Here is a 20,187-nt window from a genome sequence, read left to right on the forward strand (position 1 = left end):
TTTATAACAATTTTTTGACCACTCGGATCGAAATCTACCCTCGAAATTCGTAATCAGCAGCCAAAAATCCATAAGAAACCGTTGAGTTCGTCCATCAGAATTGAAAAGGACACAGTGACCTCTATTTGGCGCCTAGACTAATATTGTCATATTAAATCCAAAAATTCGGTCCGTGATCATATTTTTTAATTTTATAATTTTTTTTGCGTTCGGATTAGCGATCGTTTGGATTACCAGGGTTCGGATTATCGACGCTCTACTGTAATTATATTTTATGATAAACAAATGATGATTTATATTTAATGTTTAGTAATGCTTTTTACATACAATGTGAGTTTTTATTGGGCGGGCGGATCCGCATCCCAACTGGAACCAGGGCCCGCTGATCTATCAGTACGCCACTGACTTTAACAATATAAGGGCAGAGGCGCAAAATGTCGCCTGTCAAAATGTTCAATGTGATTTACCAATGTACTTCTTGTAGTACCAATTTGTACCAATTTTAAAAAGTAAAATTAAAATAAACGTTATGTATTAATATTATCTGCTTTATGCTTTAATTACATAATCGTGAAGTTATCAGGGGCCGCTCGGGGCAATTTGGCCTAGGGCCGCAAGTAGGTACCCTAAATCCGGCACTGATTACAAGGTTTGTAGCAAGTCAGACTTCAAAGATTTACAATAAACAAGTAAAAACCTATCTATACATAAAATTAGAATATACCTAAAATACACAAAAATACCCGTACCAAGTATCTAAGAGGACGGCGAGAGATGGTACCCATTAGGAAGACGACGAGTGGGAAGTCCACGAAAACGATGGAATGACAACTTAGTGGAGGCACATTGAAAACCAGACAGTCATGTTTACACAAAAAGAAGAAGAAGAAGAAGAAGTATCTAAGAGACACTTGATATTCAGCTCAGTGGGATGCTATTGTTAAAGTGTAAAATAACATAAACAAGGGACCATTTCATAAAACAGGTAGATCCCTTGTTTATGGAATTCCACACCTCCAACAATAGCACCCCACTGAGCTGAATATTAATATGTACTAATAGCTATTAGTCTCATAGATATATGGTAAGTACTTAATAGGTACTACTTTACGGTATTATTATGCTGTTTTATGATAGTCCAGCTCAAATAAGATTGTATGAGAACATAAAGGATCAAACTGATAGTAGTCTTTTAGTATTTAGTCTTGATTTGGAATCCCAGGATATTTTTTGAGTTTGGAACCTACGTTTTTTGAAGTCGGAAGAACATATTGGCGTCTTCAATATATTTTGTTCTGTAAGTCTGTAAGTTACCTCTTTCGAAATGGAAAAGTTCTTCGATTGCTTATCTTTATGCGGAATATTTTGAAAGACAGTAAATATTCTATTATAAATATTTGTTTTTGTTGTCTGTCTTACAAGTGAACTAGCAAACTCGCTTAAATAAACATATCGATAAGTACAACGGAATTTTTAAATTTTGCAGTTTATTAGAAACAAATTAGAATGTATATAGATAATAGATAGGTATCCAATTTACCTAGTTATGTAGATGTAGATAATAAGTCCCTATAGAGACAACAGCCCGACAATTAACAAGCAAAATTACTATTGAATTTATTTTGTGTACTTAAGTTCTGTCTCTAAAATACATAGATCGTTAAAAAAGTCCCTTGCTAATTTTCACTGTATTATTAGATTATGTATATTGTAATCCTAACTGAATATAGGCAACAAATGTTACATTAAGCAAAATTGACTTATAGACTCGCCAAAAATTTTAAAAAAGAACCACAATAAAAGTGTGTTTCTAGTCCACGGTTCTTAGACATTATTACGGTTCACGGTTATTAGACTTTATTACGGTTGTCTTGTCCGACGGTGGTGGGGAGACTTATATTTTTGACTTTACGTCACAAGAGTTTACATTCCCATATTTTTAAATTATTTTTGATCATTGAATGTGTGTTATTGTGTATATGTGTATTATTTGTGTTATTATGAAATAATAAGACAAATAGTACACATTTTATCTTATACCGGGTGGTGAATCGTAAAAAGGGCCATAGGAAACTCAATGTATAATTCTGAATTGTTGAATTCCTGCTTCCCTAATTATTCTACATCAAAAGTCATGAGAAAATACTTGTAGAGAGTTAAAATCTGTATTAAAATCAAAAGTTAAAATTGTTCTACGATTTAAATGCATTCCAAAATTTTGAAAAATATGATACATTTGCCACAATAGGTATGCGTGTAAAAGTAAGGCCACACGTTACTATTTAACTGACAGTGCTCACACCATTGACTGAATAAAAAAATCTTATCTCTCCGCAACTGAGGGTATCTTATCAACTGTATTGTTTTTAAACAATAGATGATAAAATAAAAATATTGACAGTTCAAAAATGTGAACATTATTGCATTGTGTGTTACTTAAGTTTGGGCTGAAAACTAAAATGTATTACATTTTTACAAAATTTTGGAATATGTTTAATTACGTAGACCAATTTTAACAGTTATTTCCAATACAGATTTCAATCCTCTTCAAATAGTTTCTAATGTCTTTTGATGTAAAATAATTATTAGGGAAGCTGGAATTCAACAGTTCAGAATTTTACATTGAGTTAATGCAAAACTTTGACGCATGTCAAAATTCTCAATGTGTTTTAATTGTATTCATTTTTTTCGAATCCTGAGAAAACTAATAAATATTTTTGAAAAATTTAAACTCAGAATGAAAGACTACATTATTACCGAGGGCTGAAAGTCCCTGAAAACTTCTATAATGTTTATTTTAATAAGTTACAGGGCTGAAAATAAAAGAGAAGTGTGATATTTAATTTCAAATATTTCATTCAATAGAATCTGCTTGTTTATTCTAAGGGGCTTTCCGCCCTCGGTAATAATGTAATCTTGCATCCTGCGTTTAAATTTTTCTAAAATACTTGGTTTTCTTAGGATTCGAAAAAAATCATATTACGATTCAAATGACAGTAAACTCTCGTGACGTAATCTCACCTTTAATGCTCATTGGTTAGTCGATTTAGGCAACCGTAGTAATGTCTAAGAACCGTGACTACGGTTGCCTAGATCGACTAACCAATGAACATTAAGGGTGCGATTACGTCACGAGAGTGTACTGTCATTTGAATCGAAATATGATTTTTTTCGAATCCTGAGAAAACTAAGTATTTTAGAAAAATTTAAACGCAGGATGAAAGATTACATTATTACCGAGGGCGGAAAGCCCCTTAGAATAAACAAGCAGTTTCTATTGAATGAAATATTTGAAATTAAATATCACACTTCTCTATTATTTTCAGCCCTGCAACTTATTAAAATAAACATAGAAGTTTTCAGGGACTTTCGGCCCTTGGTAATAATGTAGTCTTTCATTCTGAGTTTAAATTTTTCAAAAATATTTATTAGTTTTCTCAGGATTGGAAAAAAATGCAATGTAAAATTCTAAACTGTTGAATTCCAGCTTCCCTAATTATTTTACATCAAAAGACATTAGAAACTATTTGTAGAGGATTGAAATCGGTATTGAAAACAACTGTTAAAATTGGTCTACGTAATTAAACATATTCCAAAATTTTGTAAAAATGTAATACATTTCAGTTTTCAGCCCAAACTTAGGTCACACACAATGCAATAATATTCACATTTTTGAACTGTCAATATTTTTATTTTATCATCTATTGTTTAAAAACATTACAGTTGATAAGATACCCTCAGTTGCGGAGAAAGTATTAATAATAAAGATTTTTTATTCAGTCAATGGTGTGAGCACTGTCAGTTAAATAGTAACGTGTGGCCTAACTTTTACACGCATACCTATTGTGGCAAATGTATCATATTTTTCAAAATTTTGGAATGCATTTAAATCGTCGAACAATTTTAACTTTTGATTTTAATACAGATTTTAATTCTCTACAAGTATTCTCTCATGATTTTTGATGTAAAATAATTAGGGAAGCAAGAATTCAACAATTTAGAATTTTACATTGAGTTTCCTATGGCCCGTTTTACGATTCACCACCCGGTATAAGATAAAATGTGTACTATTTGTCTTATTATTTCATAATAACACAAATAATACACATATATACACAATAACACACATTCAATGATCGAAAATCATTTAAAAATATGGGATTGTGTACTCTTGTGACGTAAAGTCAAAAATATAAATCTCCCCACCACCGTCGGTCAAGACAACCGTAATAAAGTCTAATAACCGTGGTACTAGTCGACCTCATCAACTCATCACATGAGTAAATTACGCCATTTTTCTATGTTTAACTGAGCAGATCAGTTTTTGGTCGTGGCCCATCTCCATCATATGAAAAATATTACGTTGTTAGCACCATACATCAGTGAAAACTGCATCATTCTGCGAAAAGCTATGTTTTGAATGTTGGTAATTTGTTACTGCTTGCTTCTGTTATAGTCCTCTATTAGCTAGGTATATTGTGGATAGTGGGTCGACACCTTTCTATGATCTCTGTAGAAAATAATAGGATAGGCCTACTTCAGGAAAGCGACCCTGACCACGGGAGCCATGCTTTGCTCTCAATTTCTTATTGAGAGACATTGGTTAAGTCCCACCCCTTTATGCTTCCAAATTTAGTTACCTATTTCCTATCCCTTCCTAGGTAAGGGCAGCAGGGATCAGTTTAAGGTGCAGAGAAAATGATCCTAGACCTGCTTGAAACTGGACTACCACAAGCATGACTGGAGCAGTTTGAATGGTTGTGGTACTGCGATTTGGAAGGCAACGGGAAAACCACCCCATTATATTCCCCATATATTTCCCCAACATCGAAATTGCATAAGTAGGTGCGAAGAATCCCCCTGTCAACCAGTGGCGGCTTGTCCTATGAGGCAGGTGAGGCACTGCCTCACCAGTATATCAATCGACTATTTACGTTATTTCGTTATTTTATAATCAGTTTTTTAAATATAATTTAGCTTTTTGAAATTTCCTAAATACCTTTATTTTTATGAAAAAAATTAAAATCGGTACGGCCCTGACTCTTTATCTTATATATCCGTCTTCCACGTGCCATTCCAACTTTCTCAAATCATTTCAGTTGAAGATAGCCTCACACAATCTGCAACAGTATGGGACAACGCCAACAGTAAAACCGGCAAAATTTGAAAAATGTGCCACCGATTCTAGGAACAAAATTCATCCATCCTTGCAGTGGCGAAGCGTGACTTTTTCTAAAGTGTTACCAAAACTAGATGTAAAAAAATCTTATTGAAAAATAGTTATTTATGAAACCTCTACATGATAATGGACCTCTACATACCATTAGAGTGAATACAGACATCATTGAAGCAGAAGTTATCCCTTGTTTGGAGTGGCCTGCTTGCTCACCCTAGCTTAATCCTATAGAGTATTTGTGGGATATGCTTAAAAGAAAAATTAGAGCTCGACAGGATAACCCACAAAACACCGCACGGCTAATACAAGCTGCTTTTAAAGGATGGAGCAACCTACCACAACAAAATGTTGATAATTTGATTAACATTAATTTGAAAAACAAGTTAAACATTATTTGTTTTACATTGAAATTTTGTATGCTATTGACTTTAAAACAACTACTTTCAATTTGTTTGTTAAATACTTTATTGTTCTATTTAATTGTTATGTATTTGTTATTAAATTGCTTTAAAATAAATATTGCTTAACTTCATGTGTTCGTTTTTTTTTTAAATTCGCACGGAATAGTAAGAAATATCAGATGATTCCATATAAGTTTGGGTGTGTGTATTAAGTTTTATGCTGGACAAGAATACGGTCTAACAATAATGAACGTCAAGAAGACAAACTTTATGAGAATATCGAAAACTCAAAGAAATAACGAGAATCTCTTTATAAACGGATCCAATAGCGAACGAGTCGACCAATTTGCATAGGCACCTTGGAACAATGATCAACTCCACAGGAGATTACTTACAGGAAACCTAGCCATACGATAAATAAAAATAACCAACTGAAGAGACAAAAGGAATATTTTTATATCCCTTCCTCTAAACATGGAGATGACATGCAAGAGATGGCATGTACCTAATCGGCAAACTAAAATTAAACCAAAAGTTGTAACGGGTAACTATTTTTAGTCCCAGAATAGGTGATTTAATTTATTACGTGCTTTTTTGTTACATCCTGTATATTGGCCCCATCGGACCAATGTGGCCTGCTTGGCTTGCTGAGGCAGCATCAGTGTTGGCCCTACGGGACCAACGTGGCAGTGAACGTGTTAAATCAAAAGATAGAAAGAAAATGTTGGAATCGGCAACATGACAGTTGCCTTGCCGTTGTACAGCGCTTCAGTGGACAGTATGAGAACTTGTGCCCAGATGTTCTTTTTGACAAGCAGTCAGCTGATTATATTTCAAACATAGATAACCTATGTAGTGAGTGTACGATAATACCAGACCCGATAATTACAAAGTGATTTCGTAGATCTGATTTTACATTTTATAGTTCACACACAACAAATAAATAAACAAATCAGCCTAGATTACTTATCACGACTTATAAAAGAGGATTTATCAGCTATTGTGGTTTCAGATTGTGTAGTCATAATGGCAAATAAACATGTAGGGTAAGTTTATTGTTGAATAGAATAATAGAAATTGTAAGTTAATTCGACCTTCTTTTTCTTTTATTGCAAAGAATTCACCATAGTAACAAAATTGAAAAAAAACTTTTTAATGCTATCATCAATAATTTAAATATTTGCAATAAAACAAATGCTTATTACACAAAAAATGTTTAGTACCTAGGTACATATTAAAAAAGGGAGATACAAATAAAGAGATAAATATGTTTAGTCATTATTAAACTGATAAAAAAAATGTAAATCCAATACTTTATAAAACAAACAATTCGAAATTATATATACACAGTTTTTATTCTAAAAAATTATTATGGATTTAGAAATTTAACTTTTTTGCATTTTACATAAGATCAGATCTTAACAGAAGTTTTTCATGGGTACTTTAGATAATTTGTGTACACAACAAAGGTCAACAAGTGGTTTGTTAATTTCTTTATTCATCTTATTGTAAAATTAATTGAAAAATTTTATTGTTAAATTACAAAGTCCAGCCATCTATCACAGCATTGACATTAGTTTTTTTCATGTTCATAGATTTTTTCAATTGTTTGTGTTAGTACGTGTATTGCATCTATTGTTGATCTTTCTTTTCTAAAGCCCTGTTGGTATGGTCCTATAATTTTTTCTGTGTATTGATTTAGTTGGTTTCTTATAATTGTGGTCAATATCTTATACGTTGTATTTAGTAGCATAATTTCTCTGTAGTTGCAGCACTTAGTTGGATCTCCTTTCTTAAAAATTGGTGTGATATGTCCATTTTTCCATTCTATGGGCATGCTTTCGTCCTTCCAAATTGTAACCATTAACTTGTGCATTCGCTTCGTGAGCTCCTCTCCTCTGTTGAAGATCAGTTCGTTGTTGATTTCATCTGGCCCTGGCGTTTTATTTACTTTTAGTTGTTTTAGTACCTCCATGAATTCTTGAAAAGTAGGTGCGCCTTCCTCTTCGACTGTGAATGATTATACAAGACTAACTGCAACTAGTAAAACTCAAATTGATTATATTGCTACAAACATAAATCACCAGCAATAAACAATGGTTGTGGAAGGTTTTATCTCTGATCATCGTGCGCAATTGTTCCAATGTAGCATTAACACAGACAATGATGCCTATATATTCATCCGTTCATATAGTGAAAGGAACATAAATCGTTTTGTTCAAACCCTTGAGTCAACAAATTGGCCAGAGGTATTTAATACAATTTCTGCTGAGGATAAATCATTAGCTTTTTTAAATACTATCCAAAATTACTTTCGGTCCCATTTTCCACTACTTAAATGTAAACCTAAAAAATCTACACGTTCGAATTGGTTTAGGCAGGAACTGTACAATTTAAGGGATCAGCTAAAACTTTTAGAAACGATCTGTCAGCAAAATAGTAATCTTAGGCCAGTCCTTCATTTGGCAAAGACAGAATATTCAATTAAATTAAAAGCAGCTAAAAGTAGTCACTTCATGAGACAGTTAAACGAATCATCAAATAAAATGAAATGTATTTGGCATTTAGTAAACTTAACAGTCGGGAAACAAAACAACTCAAAAGTACCTAGTGATAATAATAATAATTTAGCAGACAAGTTCAACCACCATTTTTTTGAAATGGCTCCAAAGTTACTTGCCGCTTTGGATCCTACTAAAATAGGTGGGTTTACATCAGCATAAAAAAACCGTAATATCTGTTCTATGTTTTTATATCCAATTAACCCACAGGAAATAACTAGTATAGTAGGAAGTTTTAAATCCAAACACAGTTGTGGTTTTGATTAGATTTCCCCTAAGTTATTAAAACAATGCATTCATGCTCTCGAAGATACACTGACGGATATTTGTAATGCCTCTTTTCAACAAGGAATATTTCCTAGAGTATGTTTAAACTATCGATTGTAATCCCTTTATTCAAAAGTGGTGATAAAGATGACCTTAACAACTACCGTCCCATAAGTCTCTTATCTGTGTTTTCAAAGATAATTGAAACTCTGGTTTATACTAGAATGAACGCATTCCTAAAAAAGCATAGTGTCTTGCATAATTTTCAACATGGTTTTACATCTTCTAAGTCTACAACTACAGCTCTTGCAAATTACGTCAGCTTAGTGTTGGATGCTTTGGACAGACGAGAGAAGGCATGTGGTTTATTTCTCGATTTGTCCAAGGCTTTTGATACTTTGGATCATAATTTGTTGCTAATAAAACTTGAGAAAATTGGTATTCGTGGTGTAGTTCTAAAATGGTTTACTTCCTACCTAGAAAATAGAAGACAAAAAGTAAAGATAACATCTAATGGACTTGTAAACAAATCAGACACATTGGATATCCATTACAGTGTCCCTCAGGGTAGTGTATTGGGTCCTCTACTTTTTATAGTATATATTAATAAGTAGCTTTGGTAACTAATTCACTGAGTGGAGTTAACATCATCAGTTATGCGGATGATACCAACATTCTAGTCACAGCAACATCCGATCAAAATTTGCAAAATAAAACTACACAGATACTATCCTCCATCAACAGTTATTTCCTATCCAACAAACTAGTTTTGAATGAAGAGAAATCTAAGTATATGATTTTCATGTCAAATAATTTATTAAACCATCAAGCCACTATACAAGCAGCAATAGATAAAACAGACTGCACGAAGTTGCTGGGGGTCCTGTTAGACAGTAATTGTAAATGGTCAAACCACATTTCCAATTTGAAATCCAGATTAAGTAGCGCATGTTATGCATTGAGAATTCTTTCACTTCTCTTTAATACATCAATATTAAAAACAGTATACTTTGCCCATTTTTACTCAATAGCCAAATATGGCATTGAAGTCTGGGGTTGTACCTCTGAATTAGAGCAGATATTCGTTCTTCAGAAAAGAGCTATTAGGATAATGTATAAAATGAAATTTAGAGATTCTTGTAGAGGCATCTTTAGACAAAACAATATTCTTACAATTCCTGGTCTGTATATATTTTCGTGTATAATGTATTTACATTGCAAAATTTATGAATTCAATAAATTTCAATTTAACCATGTTTATTCAACAAGATTCAGAGACAATCACTTTATGCTTCCACAACATCGTTCTGTTTTGTTGGAAGGTAGCACACATTATGCAGCCATAAGTTTCTTTAACAAACTGCCAATAGATATACAAATGAATTTACATCAGCCAAACTTTCAGAGGTGTGTACATCAATACATTTGTGAGCTAGAGCCATATTCTAAAAATAACTTTTAAGTATGTTTTGTCGTATTTATAATTTATATACTTTAAGATGTATGTCTGTATCTTTGACTTGTCTCATACATATACTTTGTATAATGTCGCATGTGATGAATAAATTTGACTTGACTTGACTTCATCTCTTATATCCTCATCCTCTGAATCCGCCTAATAAATACCATAGATAGTATTAATTGATCTTAAGAAAGCAATACGTTGTGTTCCAAGAGACTCTATATTCTTCTTCTGGACTGACTTTATAACTTGGGGTGACTCTTCACTGCATCCACCATCCACTATAGCCTTCCATCTTCTGTGATCTTGTGCTTGGATAAATTGGCTTCAACATCATCCTTCCATCTTTTTCTGAGACAGCCTAATGATTTTCTACCGCCTGCTCTCTCAAAAAACACTGTCTTTAACACTCTGTCTTCCTCTGATATAACCACATGACCTGCTCATTTTATTAGGTTAGCTTTTATATGTTTGACAATGTTTTCAGTGCTATAGAAAGTTACCATTTCAGCATTGTGGCGCCTTCTTCACTCTACTGTCAATTTACCTCTTTGAGGGCCAAATATCATTCTGAGAACCTTCCTTTCAAATATCAGCAACTTATTTATTTCCCGCTGATGTAGAGTCCCTGATTCACTTCCACATGAAGGATCAGGGGGAAGAACGATGAATATCTATCTGGAAGCATATTCATCGTTTCCCCCCTTGCACCCAATCTTCTGGCATGTTTTAAGGTGATTCTCATCGTTATTTCTCCTTAGCCATTCACAGGTTGATAGTACTCTTTCTAGGCTAACAGATTGTGCAAGAATCGCAAAATGACCAAAAATGGACATTCACCGTTTTCCCCCCTGACCCTTCATATGTAACAACTGGGCGAATAAGTGACATGTATAGTCTTAATTTAATTTTCTTAATTTAAAAGACTCTATGATGACCGTAAATAAGAAAGTTCCAGATGAATATATCACAATTAGTGCATTTCTTCCATATTTTATTAGCTTGAAAAATTTCACCAGAGCCAGGGTATTTTTCATTCTTTAACTTCTTGTAGGTTTCTGTTATTTCTGATTCCCGTATTCTTATCAGGAATATCACTATCCTTACATTAGAGTATGTTTTCAGCATTTATAAATATGTCTCTGGTTTCTGTTAGTAGATTTTTGAAGTGTTTTTTTTTCATGGTTCAGCTATTATTTTCATGGTGTGTAAGTTATACCTACTAGTCTGTAAAAAGTAATAATAACTCCCACAATTTGGTCCTCCGCATGCTCTGACGTCACATACATACTAACAGCCGAAATTTTGGCTTATAATGCTGTAGTCTATGATGCATTTGAGGCTGTGTTAAGAGTCGATGTATATTCATGTATACAGGGTGTTTGGTAAAGAATGGGCCATAGCTTAACCTCAGGTTCCTGAGGTTAAAATAGGCCGATTTAAGCTAACTTACCTTAGTACAAAGTTTATAATAACCAAGATACAAGGTTTCAAAGTTAAACTTTTTTTTTATTTATTATTGAATATTTCCTGACAGGTATGAGATAACAACATGAAATTTGGTATATGGGGGTTTTTTGGGTCGAGAAAACTAAATTCCCTACCAAAAATTATGTATTGCCCAGAGGGCGCCACATACGCCTTTCAGCACTCATTTATTACATTCAATTTCTTTTATCCTTTACTCTGTATAATTTTGACATTAAAATTTTTATTCTCCTATTAGTCTTACTTAAAAAAGGTATACTTCTTTCATCTCCCTAAACTCAACCGAAACACCGTCATTGTTAGCATAATATCATTGTAGTTACACCCGAAAAATAACTTAAAACCATAAAATTATCCAAAAATGTATCGCAAATTTCTTCAAATGGAATTTGTGATGCAATGACATAAATTTGAGAACTGGCACAATTATTATGGTTTTAAGTTATTTTTCGGGTGTAACTACAATGATACTATGCTAAAAATGATGGTGTATCGCAGATTTAAAATGCGTTTTATCTCGAAAACGGTTGAGTTTAGGGAGATGAAAGAAGTATACCTTTTGTAAGTAAAACTAATAGGAGAATAAAAATTTTAATGTCAAAATTATACAGAGTGAGGGATAAAAAAAATTGAACGTAATAAATTAGTGCTGAAAGGCGTATATGGCGCCCTCTGGGCAATACATAATTTTTGGTAGGGAATTTAGTTTTCTCGACCCAAAAAACCCCCACATACCAAATTTCATGTTGTTATCTCATACCTGTCAGGAAATATTTAATATTAAATAAAAAAAAGTTTAACTTTGACACCCTGTATCTCGGTTATTAAAAACTTTGTACTAAGGTAAGTTAGCTTAAATCAGCCTATTTTAACCTCAGGAACCTGAGGTTAACCTATGGCCCATTCTTTACCAAACACCCTGTATATTCGTGCTGATAAAAGCCATTTAATATCTTCGGATTATTTTGTCTTCTTCTTCTTCTTCTTGTAATAGGACTATGTCCTGTTTCTTCTGTTACAGTCTTTGCTGCGATCCGGAGCTCCAACTCTTCGTTTTTTGGGTCTTCCTATGGGTCGCTTGGTGTTGGGCTTCTGTGTTTTCGCCCAATGCGCCATACGTTCAGGGTCCATCCGATCTACGTGGTCCCTCCACATGCGTCGTCGCGCTCTTGTCCATCTCACTACGTCCTGAACGCCTAGCTCTCTCAATGTGTCTTCGTTTCGTACTCTATCTCTGAGTGTGATACCTCTTATGGATCTTAGGGTTTTCATCTCTGTTGTTCTCATTATCTGTTTGGTCTTTGTTGTCTCGGCCCTTGTCTCAGCTGCGCATGTCAGTACGGGTCTAACACATGTCTTATAAATGCGGACTTTGCTTTCGGTGCTCATATATTTATTCCGCCAGATTATATCCCTCAGGAAACCAGATATTCTCGCTGCTTTCATTGCCTGCTGTTTTGATTCTTGCCACAGATGCCTGTCGCTAGATATTTCCACACCTAAGTATCTGCAATCCATTACCTGTTCGATTATATGGTCGTCCACTACTAACTTACATCTAATTGGGTTCCTGGATATTACCATCGATTGGGTTTTCTCTTTGGATAGTGTCAGGTTATACTTTTCGGCGGTTATTTTGAATTTTTGTAGTAGGCGTTGTAAGTCATCTTCGTTCTCGGCTATTAAGATTGCATCATCTGCGTAGCAAAGTATTCTCATGGTTCGGTTACCCATTTTGTATCCCTGATTCATTATGTTAACACTACCTATAACTTCATCCATTATTAAATTAAATAGGCATGGACTGAGGCTGTCCCCTTGTCTAATGCCTGCATTGATTTTGATTTCTTCCGTGAGCCCGTGTGTGGTTTTAATTCGTGTTTTGTTGGATCTATTGAGCTCTTTGATTATGTTTCTATACCTCTGACCTATGTTTTTCTTTTCAAGGATACTGAGCACGTCCTTTAATCGTACTCTGTCGAATGCTTGTTTCAGATCTACAAAGCATGTGAACATGGGCTTGTCGAATTCTATTGATTTCTCAACTAATTGTCGCATTATGAAAATAGCGTCTATTGTAGATCTGTGATTATTTTGTGTACATATGTATTATGATTTTAAAAACGGTGATTACATTGGTATGAACTTTTTCTTGTCTGAAATAAATTGGGAGTTACTAAAGGCGTTGAATATTGAGGACGCTGAGCAGTTTGTACTTTACCAGCAATTCCAAAATTATTAGATTATTTAGTTACTAAGCAGCTTACTTGTGAATTCAGTTGTATTCTGGTGAACGAACAACACGGTTTTGTACAGGGTAAATCTACAGTAACTAATTTACTTTTTTATCAGAATGACATTGTTATTGCTTTTGAAAACAAGTTACAAGTAGATTCCATCTCTACTGACTTTTCTAAAGCATTTGATAAGGTCAATCATAATATCTTACTTGCGAAACTCACACCATATGGTATTTCTGGAAGTCTCTTTGATTGGATGCAAAGTTACCTGACTAATCGAAGTTTAAGTGTAAAAATAGGATGTTTTCTTTCTTCTTCTTTTACAGCTACATCTGGAGTACCGCAAGGTTCCCACTGTGGCCCCCTTCTATTTAATTTGTTCTTGAATGATGTTCACTCTATTTTTAAGGAAGTTAACTTTTTAATGTTTGCTGATGATGTTAAAATATATAAGACTGTCTATGATGAGGATAACATTTTTCAGCTTCAGTCACAAGTAAATGATTTTTATGAGTGGTGTGGTAGAAATGATATGGAACTTAATATTAACAAATGCTTTTTAATAACTTTTGCTAGATCCCATTCGCCTATTCACCATCAAAATTTTATTAATAATACTCATGTCACACGTGTGAACGAAATTCGGGATTTAGGTATAATATTTGATTGTAAATTAACATTTTACTCTCACATTGACCATACTGTTTCGAAGGCATTTAAGATGTTGGGTTTTGTATTACGTTCATCAAAAGATTTGTCAATTCACACAATAAAAATCTTATATTGCAGTATCGTGAGATCAATTATTGAATATAGTTCTATTGTCTGGTCACCTAGTTATGCATATCAAATCCTAAATATTGAAAAGGTTCAAAACAAATTTTTACGTTTTGCAGCTTTTAAGATGGGTTTAACAGTTAGAAATTATGCTTATGACAATATATTAATGAGATTAAATTTACAAACTCTTGAACGCAGAAGAGTCATGTTGGATATTTGTTATCTTCGCAAAATTATCTCTGGTGTTATTAACTCCTAAGAATTGTTAAGTCTTGTACACTTTAATACACCTGCTAGATTGACATGAAATCCACAAATATTCAAGGAACAACGGCATGCTACAAATTATGGTCAATATGCACCAATTAGTAGATTGACCCTGTATGGAAACAAGTTTAGTCATCTAATAGATCTGTTTGGTTCTTCAGTTTCCTCTATTAAACAAGAACTCGGGCGTCTTGAATTTTGAATTTAAAAAAAATTAAATAGATTGAACTGCTTTAATAATTGATTCAGTTATTTTCATCATTTGAAAATAATTTATATTCTTATTATTTTTATGTTCGTGTATCTAAATGTTATATTTTCATTATTATGACGAAAGCTGTGCTTTATTGTATTTTGTATGTATTGGGTTTATTCCGTTAATAAATAAATAAATAAATAGATATGTTTATATAGGTCATTTTCTCCATACTGTCCTATGGTCTACTGTTGTGTATTCTTACCGAATATAATATTATTTCTCTACTGGTTCCAATTTTTACGATTTCATCATTTAATTGTTGGTATAATTCATGTTTTATGGCAGTGGTGGCATCATCATTCAGCCTGTAAACTCCTAGTGTTGTTATTTTTGGAGTGTGGATAGATATGTTAACTTTTGTCAGTCTGGGACTGATTACTTCCCATGACGTGGTATGCTTTCTCAAACTCATCTCATCTCCTGCGTTAGTAGCCTAAATTTATCAAGCAGAGACAAAAACTCAACATCCCCCAAAATAACCCAACGTGGTTGATGCGTTAGTGTAAGCAAAAATGAATGACCAATTGCCCACAAAAATATTTTAGATTACTTTAGAGATCCCCTGTATGTTTTATTCTATCAGAAAAATATTTTTGAATTTAAATTTATTTTACTTATAGGAACTTATCCGTAAAAATTTTGCCCTACCAAAAATTATGCTCATTTTCCAAGTTAATTTTCTGGTGAACGGATTAACAGATTTTGCTAATTTTTTTTTATTATTTTAGATTGTTCATTGATACTTACACTGTTGGACAAATGTTTACTCAAATTTAGTTTTGGAGCTTATACGGGATGGAAGAAAAGAAATGATTTTCTTATGCTATATTTGAGACACCCTGTAGGAAGGACAAGGCACAAGGTTGGGTATACATCAAAATCGTGGTGTAGTCTTGTATTTTGTGAACATTTTGATTTTTGAATATTTCTGATATCTTTAAAAACAAAGAAAATAGACGGTTTGATTCTACAATATGTGTTTTAACTGAAACAATACTAAATTAACAATAACAAATAACAATAGCCAACAAAAATTGAAAAACAGAAAGAAATATAACATAAACTAATATTACGTGTTCTCCCTCTAATTCTAGTAACACCTTCCCACATAACAATGATGTTCGCATCATGTTCAAAGCATATACTAGCAACATTCGATGGAGTATATTCTTTTTAGTACAGTCGAACCCGCTTATTGGAATGGCCTTCGTGCAAAGCAAAAGTATTCCTATAACCGAGATATTCTAATAAACGATCATTGGTGGCTAATAGAAACATTCTGGGACCTCAAATTTCTATTCCTTAAAGCGGGATATTCCTTTAACAGGTATTCTAATAAGCGGGTTTGACTATGCGTAGTACAAGCAAGGCATGTACCATAAAAAACATTCTAAATTTCATGTTCTTTGCATGTACTTCAAAGAATACTCTCGTACCGAATTTACTGAGCACATTCGTGTACGTAGTATCTCGGAATATTCGTAAAAGTATATTCTTGGAATGTGCTTAACACATACTTGTAAGTACCTACGTACTTTTAAAATATCTTAAAAAGAATATATATAATACAGGAAGAATAATGTTAGCCTTACAGATTATCAACTTCGTTATTTTTAGAATAATTAATAAAATTTATGTATGTAGGTATCCTCGACGAATTCATTTCTTAAAATTGTTTTAATTGTATGGTAAAAAAGTTTAAAAATTAATTTGTATTAACGAAAAAAATTTCATTTTCATGAAGTACCCCGCACAAACCTTACGGAAATTAGGTCCCAGTGGATTTCGTTCATACTTTGGGAAAATAGTCTTTGAAGCATCCTGATAAAAAGTTCTCATGGACACAACTCAATCGTATGAAGGATTTTCAAGATATAGAGGCACAAACTCGGAAAATTATAAGATTTACTGGGTATTCCAATTCTCTGAGTTACTGGTTATCTGGCAACATGTAGAAGTTTGGATCAAGGAAATGTACTGGTAGTCTAGGATTTTTTCCTGGCTATCCAATGGCGACCTTTACTTTGACCTTGACCTTCAACGGACGTCATCTTCTAGAGTTTCGAGGGTTTTCGACATTAAATTGATATAATTAGATTACTCATGAGTTTTTGGGATCGCTAAATGACGAATATGCCATAAGAATTGACCTCCGGAGGACGTGGTGGCCAGGGCCACTCTAAGGGACGTCATCTTCTAGAGTTTCGATGGTTTTCGGCAGTTAATTGATGCAAATGAATTACTGGAGGGTTTTTTGAGGTCGCTAAACACGAATATGCCACCAGAACCGCCTCCCGGAACACCTGGTTTCCAAGGTCAATGAAAGACGCTCCTGGAATTTCGAGGGTCTTTGGTACTACATTAATGCAAACGGATTAGTTATAGGTTTTTAGGGTTGCTGAACACGAATACGTGATCAGCACAGACACAGGAGCACCTGATGCCTAAGACAGCGTATCTTCTGGAGTTAAAAACTACAGAAGATAACCTGTCTTGGCACCAGGTGTCCCTTGGTCTGTGCTGATCACGTATTCGTGTTCAGCAACTTCAAAAACCTATAACTAATCCGTTTGCATTAATGTAGTACCAAAGACGCTCGAAACTCCAGGTGCTCCGGGAGTCGGTTCGGATGGCATATTCGTATTTAGCGACCTCAAAAAACCCTCCAGTAATTCATTTGCTTCAATTAAATGCCGAAAACCATCGAAACTCTAGAAGATGACGTCCCTTGCAGTGGCCCTGGCCGTCACGTCCTCCGTAGGTCAATTCTGATGGCATATTCGTGTTTAGCGATCCCAAAAACCCATAAGTAATCTGTTTATATCAATTTAATGCCGAAAACCCTCGAAACTCTAGAAGATGACGTCCGTTGAAGGTCAAGGTCAAAGTAAAGGTCGCCATTGGATAGCCAGGAAAAAATCCTAGACTACTAGTACTTTTCCTTGATCCAAACTTCTACATGTTGCCAGATAACCAGTAACTCAGGGAATTGGAATACCCAGTAAATCTTATAATTTTCCGAGTTTGTGCCTCTATATCTTGAAAATCCTTCATACGATTGAGTTGTGCCCATGAGAACTTTTTATCAGGATGCTTCAAAGAGTATTTTCCCAAAGTATGAACGAAATCCACTGGGACCTAATTTCCATAAGGTTTGTGCGGGGTACTTTACCATAGTAAAAGTTTTACATCGTTGGAATTTAAATACATTCAATTGCTGTTTATAAAAGAATACACCATCCATCAGATCGTAAAAGATTGGAATAGTGCAAACGGAAATGGCCCTTCTCATTCTACCTGCATAAGAATAGGAACACAGGTTTTATGAAAACGCAAACACTAAACAGACACAGTGTAGAGAAATTTGTATCTAATCTATGCTGTGATGTGTTAGGATGAATACGAACCACAAAGTATACTAGGAACTAGGACTAGGAACATACATATACATAATATAATCCTTTTATTTTGTTTGCGGTGCTTGAAAATATTGAATCCCTTTTTTTAACTCAATATTATTTAAATAGTAGGTAAGTACATAATATATAAATTTTAGTTAGAGTTTAGTTCAGCTAAATATTATATAATATTTATATAACTAAAATTTATATGTACTTACTTACTTTTTAAGTAATATTATCTGTGTACCTACAAACTACATTCTCGTATGTAATTTGAATATGTAAATATGATAGTTAATAGAACCTAGGATGACATTATTGTGATGCTGAAAACATACTTCTGAGCAATATAGCACTTGCTTGGAATATTCTGAAAATTATATTCTTCCCTTATACTAAAAAGATGTGCGGTAGTATATTCTAAGTATATAAATAGAAGGTTTATAGCACTTCCTTGGAATATTCTCAAAAGTATATTCTTGGTATATACTAAAAAGAAGTGTGGTAGTACATTCTAAGTATATAAATAGAACGTTCAAGTACTGTAATGTAGTATATACTCAGCATCTGCTCTGCACATTCGTAATGGTAATTACGCATATTCTCAGCATATACTTTTTCTGAAAAGTATGTTCTATGAATCTACTAAGAACATGAAATTGTTATGTGAGTTACAGCATAGGCATGCTGAATATTAAACAGGCTGTGTGATTTTGGTCTATGGAGTTTCAGATAGCAGTAACGATAGTTTCTATTTCTTGCAGGGACAAAATCTTGTTGCGTACCGACAATATCCCACAAGTCGTCAATAGATTCATTTTGGGACTGTGAGGGGCCAATTCAATATCTGAATATTTACCTGACTTAAATATTGAGTAACGACACCAAATTCCATCTTGCCGTCAAGGAAATTCCATCCCAAAACATCACAGGGCCTCCATTAAACAATTTCGTCTCTCTTATGTTGCTCTGGGCATACCGATTACCTGGGTGACACCTGAATTAACACTTGCTCATTCGCTTGAGCCATAACGCTTGAAAGGCCCACTTGCTCATTCGGAGTTCAACTCAAAGTTCAGCGCCATAACCGAGTTCAAGGCATGAATTGCCGTTGTACATGGTACGCACTTCATGCCTTGAACTCGGTAATGGCGCTGAACTTGAGTCACACTCCAAATGAGCAAGCGGGCCTTATAAATGTTGACCAGAACTGTTTACGTTATGTTTTTTTTTTTCTGGTTTTAAAGTTTTGTTAATTGTTATTTTTTGTTGTTAATTTAGTATTGTTTCAATTCAAACACACGTTAAAGAATAAAACCGTTTATTTTCTTTGTTTTTAAAGATAGGGTAATTTTAAAAACAAAATGTTCACAAAATATAAGACTATATTAAGATTTTGATATATACGCAACCTTGTACTTTGTCCTCCCTACGGGGTGTCTCAAATTTACCGTAACAAATACATTTCTTTTCTTCCACTCGGTATAGGCGAGATGAAGTTTAACCAAACATTTGCCCAACTTTGTAAATACTAAAGAATAATATAAAATAATAAAAATTAGCGGAATCTGTTGATGTGTTCACGAGAAAATCAACTTTTAAAATGAGCATAATTTTTGGTGGAGCAAGACTTTTGCGGTTAAGTTTATACAGACATAATTATCAAATAATCAAAATTTATAGAAAACTGTCTATGGGCGCTCACACTTTCGAAATTCCACCCATACTATATGAAACCAATAGAAAGAGACTTGTGGAACGATTGAAAAAAGATATAGCAAACTCTGTCGTAGTTCTCCAAGGTGGATCTGAGGTGTCCATCTATGACTCAGACACAACATATCTGTTCAGACAGGTAAGTGTTTTTCCATTTACTTAATAAAAT

The 20,187-nt window shown here is 33.8% G+C and overlaps 1 protein-coding gene across 2 annotated transcripts in view; it reads left to right on the plus strand.

Annotated features, from left to right (window-relative positions):
• Positions 1-6,359: 6,359 nt before the first annotated feature.
• Positions 6,360-20,187, plus strand: part of LOC114336306 (xaa-Pro dipeptidase) — a 58,690-nt gene continuing 44,862 nt past the window's right edge. Inside the window, exons 1-2 of one of the 2 annotated variants that reach the window (XM_028286651.2) lie at positions 6,360-6,623; positions 19,986-20,157. In XM_028286651.2, the coding sequence (XP_028142452.1) occupies positions 6,604-6,623; positions 19,986-20,157 (192 nt within the window). In that variant the 5' untranslated portion in view covers positions 6,360-6,603. Of the gene's footprint in view, positions 6,624-19,890; positions 20,158-20,187 lie in introns of those variants that run through there. The other variant, XM_028286650.2, reaches the window with a different exon arrangement.

Source organism: Diabrotica virgifera, chromosome 10 (genome assembly GCF_917563875.1).
Source record: "Diabrotica virgifera virgifera chromosome 10, PGI_DIABVI_V3a".
Taxonomy (NCBI): Eukaryota; Metazoa; Arthropoda; class Insecta; order Coleoptera; family Chrysomelidae; genus Diabrotica; species Diabrotica virgifera.